This window comes from Pelophylax lessonae (genome assembly GCF_965119305.1).
Source record: "Pelophylax lessonae genome assembly, chromosome: 4".
NCBI lineage: Eukaryota > Metazoa > Chordata > Amphibia > Anura > Ranidae > Pelophylax > Pelophylax lessonae.
Window position 1 is genome coordinate 166,470,282 of NC_138771.1, and position 14,240 is coordinate 166,484,521.

A 14,240-nucleotide genomic window follows, 5' to 3' on the forward strand; every position below is an offset into this window, starting at 1 on the left:
ATCACTGGAAGGCCTCTTAGGAGGAAGTAGAGGTTAGTGTGGTTTACCTATTTTATTGTAATTGTATAGTGTAAAAAAAGAAAAACATATTGAGTATATCTCTGAAATACATGCACATCCTGCCATTTTTGCCCCTTAAAAATTCTATAAGGTCAAAAAAAATCCCACTGATTCTGCCAAAGATATGCCAATGACAGCTTCTAACTTCCTGTTGTTGACCAACAATACTGCCTCTGCTGAAATGATATCCCAAGTAGTGCTGTGTGTGTGATCCCTCCTGCTTTTTGACAGAACTCCGCCAAACCTTAAACCCCCTATTCCTATTCCTATCCATATTCATTCATTGATTTAATTCTCAGTAAAACAATACTCTTACCTTGACCCCCCTCTTGCCTTGCCTTGACCCCCAAGAGCCTTCCCACACACTGTGTGTGGAAAATACCTCCTTGGTGATGTAGATCCTCGGGCAAGCCTATGTCAACTGGAACTTACCTAGAGTACCCTGTCGATCCCTCCTCCCAACAGCTGACCCTGCAAGAATTTTACAAACCTGGTAAAGATGTTACTGGGTGCAATGCTTTTCTTTTTTTCTCACCAAAAGAGCAAGATAAAATAAAAACTAACATTGCACTATGCTTTAGAAGGTTAGAGGTTTGGGGCTAAATGTGAGTCAAGTTTTAAAAAAAGGCATTATAATCCTTCCTACTTGCACGTTGTGTTTTTCAGATATGCATTGATCATGTAAATTTATAGTGTCCTTTTTCACCCTGTATACACAGCCTATAGTAGAGTAAATCTTCTCAGTCTAGTGTCAGAAGATTCTGTTTGTATGCAAACGTGAGGTTTATGGCATGACACTGCACAGGTTAATGCATGGCCTCTTTCTGTAGTCTAAGAACTGAGATTTCCTGTAAAGAAGCTACATATACCACATATCCTACACTGCAGGTGAGAGCTACATAGTAATTAAATCTGACACAAACAAGCCCAGTAATTAACAGAAGGATCTCAATACTGGAAGAAAAATTAATTACATCCCCACATTTGTTGTGTAACAGAGGAAATGGCAAGGCAAGGATTGGACACTGTGGCCCGAAACAGGAAATTGCCTTGTCTCTTTTATGATTAGGGACAAGCTAGGTGAATGAATATATGTACATATGAAATTGATCAGCCATGACACTAAAAACTACAGACCATCATTACAAAGTAAGGAAAATAATACACGGATATAACTACACTAATATCTAATAAAACAACAACATTTAAAATTGTGCAATGCTATTACATTCTCTGACTGGCAGAATTCCTATAAAAATAAAAAATGTCTATAGTTTTAGTGGCATAGTTGTTCAGCTATCAAAATATAATTTGTTACCAATTTCTGGTCTTTGAAGCTTGGATGTCTGCTTATGGCTGGGTAGCCTGATCTAAAACCAGTAAAGGAACCTGCAGGCATTAAAGAAGGTTTGCTTCCATATAATTAAAAAAGAAGATTTGTTTCATCTGTTCATTTACAGCTTGGATCAGGAAACATATGTATGTAGGTATAAATCATTTGGCCTGCCTGATGAGGCACAATTGTTGCACAGTGCTGTCTCAATAATCCTTGAAGCTTGCTGATAGAAGAATTGAGCAGTATGATGATCTCAACAGCGTGTGGTGATTTTGTTTTATTTTACAATTGGCAGGCTGGGATGTGTCAGTGACCAAGTTGTTGTTCGATTAACAGCAGTGGAGAAAATTATGGTCAATAGGATGGCAATATTGACAGACAGGCCTGTATGAATCATTAGACAGGCTAGACAGAGTTTCAAATATTTTGACTGATAGTATAAGATTTCTTTTTATTGTAGCCTGTTTTACAAGCTCTATCCACAGATTTGGACAGTGGCCATAGTTAAACAATTGCCTTTTTAAGTTAAAAAACAATTGAAAATAGATCATAGGAAACTAGGGAATACAGTGCAATCATATAATACTAAGGAAAAGAGAGACATAGCTAGGACCTTTAATATTCAGACACATGAAGTGGATGATTTATATAGCAGAGTTTATATTAATAAACATAAGCTTTAACCTCCACACTGTGTGCACATACAGTACTGTAAAAACAGACACATGACAGAAACATGAATTATGACTAAACTGAAGTAACTTTAATAACCCAGTCATTAAAACCCTGATAAGAGAGTAGGGAGTGTCTTTTTATTGAGATTCTAACGATGACACGTGCACAAGATACACGAGGGAGCAGCTCTAACAAACTTCAATATAACCTGAAGTATAGTTAACAATTCTCATTCACACATATTATGAACAATTTGTAGATAAAAAGAACACTTGAGGAATAATGTGCCTCCTTTAGGGCTCGATCAGACATGTGTGGGGGACTGGAGTTTTTCTGCACTAAAAAAACGCCGCTCTTGGCATGGGCACACAGAAAACAATTGTTTTGTACTGGAATGCAGGTAGCAGCTGCATTGAATTGCTGTAGGGAAAGATTCAAATGGTCTACATTTTTAATAAATTTGTAATAATTTAAACAAGCACTAAAATCACCTTAATCAATTGACACCAGGCTCACACATATATGCAGCGTCAAGGAGGTTGGCCTTTTTCTGAGATGCTGAATATATGTGCTCCTGTGTACACATTTCCAGCACAGAGACAGGGCTGTCACTGGCAGCTACTGGTATATTAATAATGATCAGAAACCGGGACGACTGGCTCCCAATCACTTGATCGCTGTGATGAAAGAGATCACTCTGTAAAACCTGCCCCAATACTATCTTTCTCCCCTGCATAAAGAAAAATACATTGGGCGGTTATCAAAATTGTAACAGTCTGAATCTGGAGCAGCTGTGCATGGCAACCAATCAGCTTCTATCTTCAGCTTGTTCAGTTAAACTTTGAAAATGAAAGATGGAAGCTGCATGGTTGCTATGCATAGCTGCTTCAAATGTTACCTGCTCCAGTTATGATACATTTCCCTCAATGCATCTTTTTCCCTTAGCCAGGAAGAAAATGTAAACGAAAAAAAAAAAAAGCCTGTGTGAGAAAAAATACATAAAGAAAAATCAGATAGATTAGGAATTGACCAAGAATAGTGTCAGGGTCAGTGTCAGGGTTAGTGTCAGAGTCAAGGGCATGGTCAGGGCCATAGGTTTTTTTGTTCAGTGTCAATGTTTTTATGTAGGATAAAAAATCTGATGCACACTGTTGTTTCCTGGCCCTACCACCATTATCACCAAGTGAAGGCTGATATCTCCTGGAAATAGCAAGGTATAGTTTACCTGGATATACTAAGTATTTGCAACCATATTTAAAGTTTTTTTAACACATTCCAAAGATGCAAAGTTAGGTACAGGTGTTAAGATTTGTCATACCTTCCATCATAAAGGGGTTAAAACAATCCCTCATTTATATCTGCGTGTATAAGCATTGTGAATTAATTAAATTCAAAGTAATTCTAATGTAAACAAGCAGTAGGTGTGTCTAAGCTGTTAGAAAATGACTGAAACTTCACTTTAGTGTTATTTGTTGTGATCTTTGAAGATCTTTGAAAATGATTTGATATACTTTTTATTGATCCTGAAAATCTTAAAACATCGGCCAATGTCGGAGCAGTTGTGAAGTATGGTACTGTATTTAGCAGAATTTGGAATTTTTATACTTGTTTAGCCACAAATTAATAAACCACAGAAAAAAGTCACATTTTAACAGTGCTGCTTTTAGCAGTTAACTACTAAAGGCAGATGTTCAATTGGTTGACATGAGCTTCAACAATCTGTTGGACATGAACTGTGTTTTGAAATGAAGCATTTTATGTTAAATATGTGGCAGCAATCCAACAAGTGCACAGACCTCAAACTGCTTGTAGGATGAGGTCAGACGGTTACTGTTTGTGAGTGTCTGACAGTAAAGTAAGTAGCAGTTTACCCAGCTCTGTCCCAAAGTATTTGTGAAGTTTTGCAAAAACTATGTGACAGTGACAAAATAGTTTGTGTTGAATACCTCCAAGGAGGAGAAAGACTATCTAAGCATTTTTTCATAACATACCCAAAGGTGGTTCCATTCTATACTGGTTTTCTTGACACCAGCCAACAGGTCGAAGTCTACAGTCTAAGTAAAACAGCCATTGATCGCAGGCATCTGCCTCCTCCAGTCCGACATAGCGCAGCCGTAGTCTTCCACCCACATTCTCTATCACACTGACTATCCAGTACTGAAAAGGGTTCTGGGAGTCCTGAAGCTCTATCAGTGAATCCACTGTAATGAGGTCTACTGGGGTTTTTCCTCGAAGAGGCTGTTGGAGAGAGATGGTTTTATTATAAGTTGAGATTACCTGGATAAAATATTTCAAAGCAAAATGTTATTTCTTTGTGATACACTGTAAGTTTAATGTAATTATTATAATTTACAAACAATAGCCCCTATATAAATGCAGTAATGACAGATTATTTACATCAGGGGTCCATTACACCCCTGATATCTTTCCTGCCTTCCCTGCAAAGCCTATTGAATGCTGAACAAATTTAAACACACTCTATAGCAGCAGGAAGTGTTCTTGAAATCCTGGTACACCTGCCACTGAAATCCTTGTCAACCTGCCACTGAAATAGACAATTTTGTAAAGCAGCGTAATCTCCAGCCACAGTAAAAGTAGTACAGTATGCCTTTGCCACTGCACTGGCTGCCAATGCTGTAGGAGGTTTAGGCCCTGTTCACATACAAGCGACGCTACTTCCCGGGGCGACCTCGGAGCGGCCGGCACGGACTTCATAACATTGAAGTCTATGACGGTCGCTCCGGGTCGCCCCAAAGAAGCTCCGGACCCTTTTTCTAAGTCGGAGCGACTTGTGTCACTCCTATTAGAACGGGTCCGCAGCTTCCCTATGGAAGGCGAACTACGGCGACCTGTGAGGCGACCAGGTCGCCTTAGTGTGAACAGGGACTTAAGGCTTCATACCACTGCACTTATCAACAATGAGGGTTTGTTTTAAAAACATTGCAAATGACCAACAATGGAGGTTAAATAGCATTGCTACTGAGCACAAAGTACAAGGGGGAGGGGTTAAAGAATAAGTTCACCTTTTTAGAAAAAGTAATAAATGCACATATTTTTGCAGAAACGAAATGAGAATTCATTTTTTTCCCCTAGAGGAGCCTGGAAAGCATTGCACTCAAGATTATTGGATCAGGGATGCAATTTCATGCTTCTGCAGACAAGCCCTGCAGCTTTCAGCTAGTACCTCCATACGGGCTGTCAGTTTCAAAGCTGCAGGACTTGTGAATGAACTACAAGGGTGTTCATCAGCGCCCTCACGGTTATTCAGAACTAAAAGCTGTCTGCCACAGTGGCAGGTAGTTCATTCACTCATCAGAAAATATAAATAAATAATGCAGCTGAATTGTGACAGGGGGTGCGGGGAAAATATTCCCCACCTGCTGTCACACTGAGTGGAGGATGGGGCGAGAGGTGTCAGGAGCTGGAACATGTTACATGCCCCAAATATAGGTGAAACGTGTGACATGTTCCAAAAAGTGAACTTAGCCTTTAACAGCACTGAACTGATACAGATACTGTGGGTTAATATTGTGGTCACTTACACCAATGCCGGGGATTATTACTGTGGTCACTGACTCCCAATACTGGGGGCCATTATTACAGTCACTGATACCAATGCTAAAGGTTTTTTTAATGCAGCACCTTAGAAAAAAATAAGTAATACCAACATTTTGTTGCATTGAGGTGGATTACAGCCAATACATTTTTAATAAGTTTAACTTACTCAATGCTATGCACATTAAAGCACACATAGAGGTGTCCGGGGCTGCACTTGAGGCCATCTATTATTTTTAACTTAACCACTACTGTTCTATAGTATGGCAACTCCAATTGCAGGGCCAGACCTACCACAAGGCTTGGGTCTATGCTGATAGACAGTGAAGGCAAAGAAGTGATTTTTCCCTACTGTTGTCAAGCACACATTTTCTCCCACTATTGGCTGAAATACAGTATGCTTTTTTATGCATTATCATAACATAGTAAGTACGTTTAGAACACACAAAACAATACAACGTTCTGTGTAAAAGAGGTGATCTTTGCTTTGGGTATGATGTAAGGTGGCTTTGTAAGAATTCAGAAAGTGTTTGTTTGCCAAGTTCAACCATTCATATATATGCTCTGATTGCCTGAGGATTTTCTTGCCTATTAAGAAGGTGGTAGGGATGAGACACCGCTGACACCAGCTTATCTTTAGAGGAACAATAAAAAATGGACAGTTTTTCAAATATGTCCAATCAATTGTTCCCATAAAATGGTTGTAAACCCTTAAATATACCCAGTGAAGTGACTGGCCTCAGGTGATACACAGAGATGAAACAAATCCTCGTTCATAAGTTGTACTTGTTCATTTCCAGCTGTCTTTCCCCTACATCCATTCAAAATGCAGAATTTACACAGGATCTCTCAGCACTGAAAAGCTGGGGCAGATAGCTGAAGTTATATCAGTGAGGATAGCTCTGATAAGTAATTGACACACAGCACACAGGAACAGAGCTGAGGCCTGAGGCTTTCAATCAGCTGGGGGTTCCTCCCCTGCCACCTTTTTTTCTCTTGGAGTCAGGAAAACTTGTCAGAAGTGAAGTGACTCATGTTAATAGAAGAGGAATGGGACAGCAGACAGAAATGACACTTAGTGCTCTGGATTGAGGCAAGTACACACTATAGAGGGATATGCTTTTGTTCATATTTCACATCTGAGGTTTACAACCACTTTAAAGAAAATGGCCAGGCTGGCTAATGCCCATTTGGTATCTGCGACCAGCTTACAGAACAGTGGGGGTTATTCACTAAAACAAGAAAATGCAACATCTAATGCAGTTCTGCACAGAAACCAATTGTCATGATCAGAGGGTAAGACTACCTGAGACTGTAAACTCAAGATCTAGCAGGCCAATGGAACAGCTAAACAGGTGTACCCAGGTACCGGTCCCCACAGATGTGGGAGCAGTGTGACCTCACACGATTGGGGGGTGTGCCATAGCTGCAGGATCTAAGGAGCCACTTGGTCTTCACCAGAGCCACTGGAGGTGTGAATGTGTGCTGTGAGGCAGTCCCAAATAGCTCGCTGGAAGGACACGGGGTATGCACAGAAGACAAGGAACAAAGGAAACCTCCTGTAGCTAGCTAGGAAGGGATGCCGGGGGAGGGGACTCAGGGAGCAAGCATAAAACGCAGGAGAGAGGGGGATGATAAGCTATAGCTGCAGGCAAACAACAACAAGAAACTATACTTAGAAAGACAGACACAGCAAATGTAGGGATCCACGGACAGAAACCAAAGGGAATATAACTGCACAGTCAGAGGGAAAACACTGAGAACAAAGACAGGATCAAACAACACACAGAATATGGGAATATTCAGATGGTGGCCAGCACCACATGAAGACACATTGCTCAAACACTAACACATAGGTGCAAAGGCTAAATAATACAGTAAGGGGAGGATGACCAGCGCTATGGATTTAAAGATATATGAGGGGACAGATAGATAAATAAAATAGAAGGTGTGAGCTGCCACCAATCAACCCTTAAGTGCAAGGGTGAAAGTGAAATGTATAATATGGCGATTGGTATCGGCGCTACCTTACAGTATAAAAACGTGACTACCCCAAAGTGTAAGTGAAGATATATAAGGGTGTCAACAGAAAATGTTTATTTGTGAGGAAATAAAATGAAATAAACAATACGTGTGTGTTTATTAAGTTTCAAATAAAAAACAAATATAGTGATAATGTGCAATATGCATATCGAAAACGGTGGAAAAAAATATATAATGGGGGGGAGGGGGGGGGGGGGCGGGGGTGTTCCCACAACCACAAGTGTTATATCAGGTATATACTTATTCCTGATATATTTGTGCCACACAAGTATTGAAAAATAAACAGGTGCTGCTGTGCAGAGTTCGAAAATGACCACAACCACAAGTGTTATATCAGGACTTCCCTGATATGTGTGCCACACATGTGCTAAAAATAAGCAAAAGCTACTGTGCAGAGTCCAAAGAGTCCACTAGGTGGCGTCTGCAATACGACCTGTGTAGCTGTATGGGGGGTCTCTTCTCCGTATTTAGGGGAGCACTTCCGAGCCGGTGGTCTGGTGCCCTAAATGCTCATAACGAAAGAAGGCCCCAAAGTGAATAGATAATCCATACAATAACGGCAAAAAAGCGCAGTACACTCACTGTTAAGATGATCTGGATCAGAGTAGACAAAAAACAGTCCGCGCCGGGATGCTTCCGCGTTCCACGGCCGACAACCGGAAGTGACGTTGCACGTTCTAGACTCCGCCCTACGCGTTTCGTCAGAGGGACGTCAACTGGAGCGGCCGCTCCAGTTGACGTCCCTCTGACGAAACGCGTAGGGCGGAGTCTAGAACGTGCAACGTCACTTCCGGTTGTCGGCCGTGGAACGCGGAAGCATCCCGGCGCGGACTGTTTTTTGTCTACTCTGATCCAGATCATCTTAACAGTGAGTGTACTGCGCTTTTTTGCCGTTATTGTATGGATTATCTATTCACTTTGGGGCCTTCTTTCGTTATGAGCATTTAGGGCACCAGACCACCGGCTCGGAAGTGCTCCCCTAAATACGGAGAAGAGACCCCCCATACAGCTACACAGGTCGTATTGCAGACGCCACCTAGTGGACTCTTTGGACTCTGCACAGTAGCTTTTGCTTATTTTTAGCACATGTGTGGCACACATATCAGGGAAGTCCTGATATAACACTTGTGGTTGTGGTCATTTTCGAACTCTGCACAGCAGCACCTGTTTATTTTTCAATACTTGTGTGGCACAAATATATCAGGAATAAGTATATACCTGATATAACACTTGTGGTTGTGGGAACACCCCCCGCCCCCCCCCCCTCCCCCCCATTATATATTTTTTTCCACCGTTTTCGATATGCATATTGCACATTATCACTATATTTGTTTTTTATTTGAAACTTAATAAACACACACGTATTGTTTATTTCATTTTATTTCCTCACAAATAAACATGTTCTGTTGACACCCTTATATATCTTCACTTACACTTTGGGGTAGTCACGTTTTTATACTGTAAGGTAGCGCCGATACCAATCGCCATATTATACAAAGGCTAAATAATACCTAGGTTCTGGGCAGGAACCCAAGCAACTCGGACAGGAGACAAAACCCACCGCCAGATCGATGTGCACGGAAGAGTGACACCAATCAGCTTCCAGGGTTTACTGTCAAAGCTTAATTGAACAAACTGAAGTTAGAAGTTGATTGGCTACCATGCACAGCTGCACCGGACTCTGAGTGCACCAGTTTTAGTAAATCTCCCCCATTGTGTCTATCCCTTTGAATACAGATAACTACAAATGTAATATACAGTTAACAACAGCTATTGAATTTTCTAATGGCCATATTTGGATACAGCAAACAGACTTTATCTTATACTGATTTGACTGCAACTGAAATCCAATAACTATTGCACTGTGTTTATTATTATTATTGCTTTTTCTAATGCCTTATGAAAATAATCAATATTGAAATAAATCATTTTCCTTAATTTGTCTCATTTCATTTCAAGTGGTACTCAAAAAAACGAAATCAATAATAAATGCAATTCTTATACTCAGTTTAATAACACATACTTTCTTTTGTTAAAAAAAAAAAAAAAAAAGTACGCAAATTTATGTGAAATGAAAACGCATCAGTTATACGCTAAAAGTCTTTTAGCCTCATAAAGGAGGAGATTTTAATAATGGTTTTCTACTGGACTCCGATGACCCCTTTTAACACATTTCATGGACAAAACCTGAAAGCCATATTTTCTGTGGCGTTTAAAGACTGTAAGATGGTTTCCCTGACAACTGACTGTCCTGTAGTTAGTGAACACCTCTGTTCTGTCATTTTTCAAAAGCGTATCATACTATGTGTTAAAAAAAGAGTCACTTAAATAGTAAATATAATTGATGGTGTCAACTGTGTAAATCAAATACATTTTAGCACAAGGATTTTTTTAAATTCTAAAAACATGAAATGTGATATTCCTCAGTGATCTTTTACCCCCTTCTGCAAGCAGTGGTAGAGTATTGTACCATGTTAGCCATTAATCAAAGTTAAAGTTAGGATTTAGGGGGATATCATTTGTTGGCTATCTAAAAAGATTGTCCTGCAAGCTTTCAAAGCACGTGTCTTCTTCAGCTAAAATTAATTGATAGTAAGAAACCCTTCAGCAAGAAGTATAAACTATATTTTATTTATTAGGCTGAACAATAGGGAGTGTCACTTAACATAAATGAATAAGTCATTATTCTATATTCAGCGTGTCCTGCACAGCAAGCCAGTAATACTTCCGTATTATTCCAACAAGCTTATAGATAAACAAATGTTCTTGTCTGACCTTTTTCCCAGCAACAGCAGAATTGCACATTATGTCACTTCTGTTTTTAAAATGGGAGGTCTCCAGGTCTGGCAGTCCTCTACTTCCCTCTTTAGTTTCCATTTATAAAGTATGACTTTCCACAGTTACTACATATCAGAAGCAATAAAAAATGGTTCCGTATCTTTTAACCACTTGACTACTATGGTGGTTTTTCTTTTAACTTTTTACACACAAGTTAAAAAATCTGCATTTTATGCAAAAAAAAAAAAAAATTACACCCTCAAATAATTAGATACTTTATGATAGCAAAGACCTAGGAGAATAAAATAGTGTCTACTGGCCAGACACTGGAGAGGGAACCTAGCCCCCAATATCTTCGAAACATTGTCCATAGTCCAATCCATTTACTCTCATGAAAAAAACTTAGCTATTAGATCTGGATCAATTACATCATTACATCATCAGGTAATGCCTGGAAAGACTGGTCAACGTGGTATCCCAAAGCTAATGTCAATTCTTTGTTCTGATGATACTACATTGTTGTCATTGTTATGAGGCTATTCTAATTTCTGTTCTGTATGTTTTTGTTTGATATCTGTTTATATCCATTGTGATGCACTTTTTCTACATGCCATTACCGCAGTTGCGGGCCTATGTATCCAAAAATCTTTCAATAAAGAATGTAAAAAATAGTGTCCACTGCAGTTTTTTTATTTTGCCAGATATTGGCGCAGCTATTTATCAAATCTATATGTTCAGGAAAAATACTTTAAAATGAATTTAACCGCATAACCATATTTTTGGTAAAAAAAATTGCAATAAGCGTATTTTGATTGGTTTGCGCAAAAGTTATTGTGTTTACTAACTACGGAAAGATTTATGAGATTTTTAACACTTTTGGGGGTACCAGTGACACTACTACAGTAATCAGTGCTAAAAATATGCACTGTTACTGTAAAAATTACACTGGCAGGGAAGGGGTTAACAGTACTGGTGATCAAGGGGTTAAATGTGACCCTAGGGGCGTGATTCTAAATGTAGGGGGGCGTGGCTTGTGAAGTCATCACAGAGACATGTGATCCTATATAGCAGGATCACATGACATCTGTGATCACTTCAGGGAGACACAGCCATCCGTCCTTCTCTGTCAGCGGCGGGAGATTGTGGGTGGCCGGCGGCCATCAGAGCCGCCTGACACCCGCGCTCCGGCAGCACGCGATCGCCCCCTAGCTCTTCCCAGGCGAGCACTGTATATGTACGGCGCTTTGCCTGTATGAGCCAGCCTGCCGCAGTACATCTGCGGCAGCTGGTCGTAAAGTGGTTAAGTGAAAACAAACAAAATGTTATACCCAATTTGTGGTAGAATATAAAACATGGGGTTGCTTCAAGTAAATACATACCAAACACACAAAGCTTTTAAATTACTTGTGCCTGTAAAATCGCATAAATCTATGGTATCCGAAATTCTCCATAGGCAAAACTTTAAAAGTCTATTAAGGTTATTAGTGTATAGCTAACCATGAACTATGGTCCTAGAATTTTTGCTCTCATTCTGATGGTTCCAACAATATGTTACATGTGTGGTGCAATTTTATGTTTACATACTGGTGCACGCGCTACACTGCATGTTTGTATTGGGGTGTGTACAGGGGTGACAGGGGTGCTTTCACATTTTTTAAATTGCTACTTTTTACTATTAACACTTTTTTTCTTTATTTAACTTTCTTGATATCATGCTATATATATTAGCTGCTTTCCCAGCTACAGTAGCTTTCGGACAAAATTTGCATGATTCGAGGATTATAATGTATCTGAATTTCCAAATCACAATAGTGACAAATTTCAAATAAATTATAAATTATCATGAAAGCAACAAATTTGTTTGTATTCATTTGTTTCATTCAGATGACATGATGCAAGAGTTTGGGCCTTTTCTTATTGTTTGAAGCATAATGAAACAACCTAACGAATGATCCAAATTGATTCAGAAACATTCTTTTTTACTCTAGTGAGTGCAGGGGGAATATTCTAATGATATTCTTTTTGTATTGGGGGTTGAACTTGAGAGACCATTCATTTAATTTGTATGTGCGGCCCAACAAGTCAGTTGGGAATAAGGAAATTAGTTCAACTCAATAACATAATGAATGATAATGCATTAATATGCATTCATTTGCTTTGTTTGGATGAGAGTGGTGCAGCAGTCTTTGACTCTTGGATAAGTTAGACGATTCATTTTGCAGTTACATTTTTCATCATTATAAAAAATGCACTACATATCAAATGTAAACATATTGCAATTATTACAGTAAGGTATAAAAGTGAAATACAATGATGATTCCTCCTTGAGTTGGATGGAGGTGAATCATAGCATAATGAATGAATCTGAAAATAATATCATTCCATTCATTACTTTCGGATGCACGCAACTCCAGTCAATATTGTCCAATCGGCTCATTCCATTTCACTTTGTGGGTTGGACTAGCAGGGATGACTCAGAATGCATAAGTAAACTCCCGAAATACCTAATTAACACGTTAAAACGAATATAGCCAATATACCAAAAAAAAACTCCAGAAAATAGGAATTGATCCAGAACAAAAAATACACAAAACGAATCCAAATATATGAAACAAATTCAGAAAACAAATCATTCTAACATAACAAATATGACAAAAAAAAGTTATTTACTTAACAAATGAATCCGAAACCTAACAAAGCAAACTTTTCTATCACGTGCATCCCTACTGACAATATAGTTTTATATATGATGTAGGAAATAGCATAGAGCCTATTAAAAAAAATATTCACTTGAGTTTAAAATAGGAATAATTATTAAAAAAGACACTTTAATTTAAATTGAGATACATACTCCCTCTAAAAGTTTTGCTGGTGCAGTCCTGGAACCAGTCAAATCATGAATAAGGAATTCAGCCCAATCAGTGCACTTCTCCTTTATACCTGGGGGGGGAAAAAATCATATTTAGTTTCGCCACACCAAATATATTGACAGTATACCAGTATACCATTGTTACATACTTGGAATAGTGATATAGGGTAATGCAGTTTGCACTTGTACATGCCCTTAATTTTTTGTGTAAATATTGCATATCCTTGGGAATATAAAATTATAAATGATAACTGCACAATATCTCTTTTTAAACAATATTTAATAAATTTTTTGATACTAGGAGTACATATTATTCCTGAGCATACTATTAAAATACAGAAGGATAATAATAATAATAATGACAATTAAGCTAATGATAATAATGACAATTAAGCTATTTTTACTTCTCTGCACTACTGTGGTTTATATTAAATGCAAACATTTTCACTATATAATTAATATTTTTGCAATTATTAACATCAGAATATCTAAGTTTAGACTTGTATGACAAGAATATCCTTACATTTATTGTACCACTGAAAATGCTGGTCTTATTCATTGGGGGAAATGCAATAGTCAGTGATACTAAGGGGTGTATTTATATAAAAAATCACCTAGCAGTTCGTCCATTGAAACTGCATGTATACTCCTTCCCTGTTTTTGAAGCAAAATCAAATGTTCTTAGACTGTATTCTGCGCCACTCTCTACAATTTGATTATGTAAAGGCAGAAAATACAGAAAATGCAGAAAATACTGAATTATGACAATGACATGGTGCTTAGGAGCATACTTACAGTATCTTTTATGGTAGCCAGTACCTACAATAGCCACTGTGCAGCAACCCAGAAACCACAATTTAACTTTTATTAGTTTAAAACACTTAGAACAATAAAAAATGATTGCTGATTAGGTGTTATGGTTAC

At 38.5% G+C, this 14,240-nt stretch overlaps 1 protein-coding gene across 3 annotated transcripts in view; it reads right to left on the reverse strand.

Annotated features, from left to right (window-relative positions):
• SFMBT2 (Scm like with four mbt domains 2) overlaps positions 1 to 14,240 on the reverse strand; it is a 315,888-nt gene that overhangs the window by 93,603 nt on the left and 208,045 nt on the right. For all 3 annotated transcript variants that reach the window (XM_082254953.1, XM_082254954.1, XM_082254952.1), the window contains 2 exons: positions 13,299 to 13,387; positions 4,063 to 4,309 (listed from right to left, as the gene is read on the reverse strand). In XM_082254953.1, the coding sequence (XP_082111079.1) occupies positions 4,063 to 4,309; positions 13,299 to 13,387 (336 nt within the window). The remainder of the gene's footprint in view (positions 1 to 4,062; positions 4,310 to 13,298; positions 13,388 to 14,240) is intronic.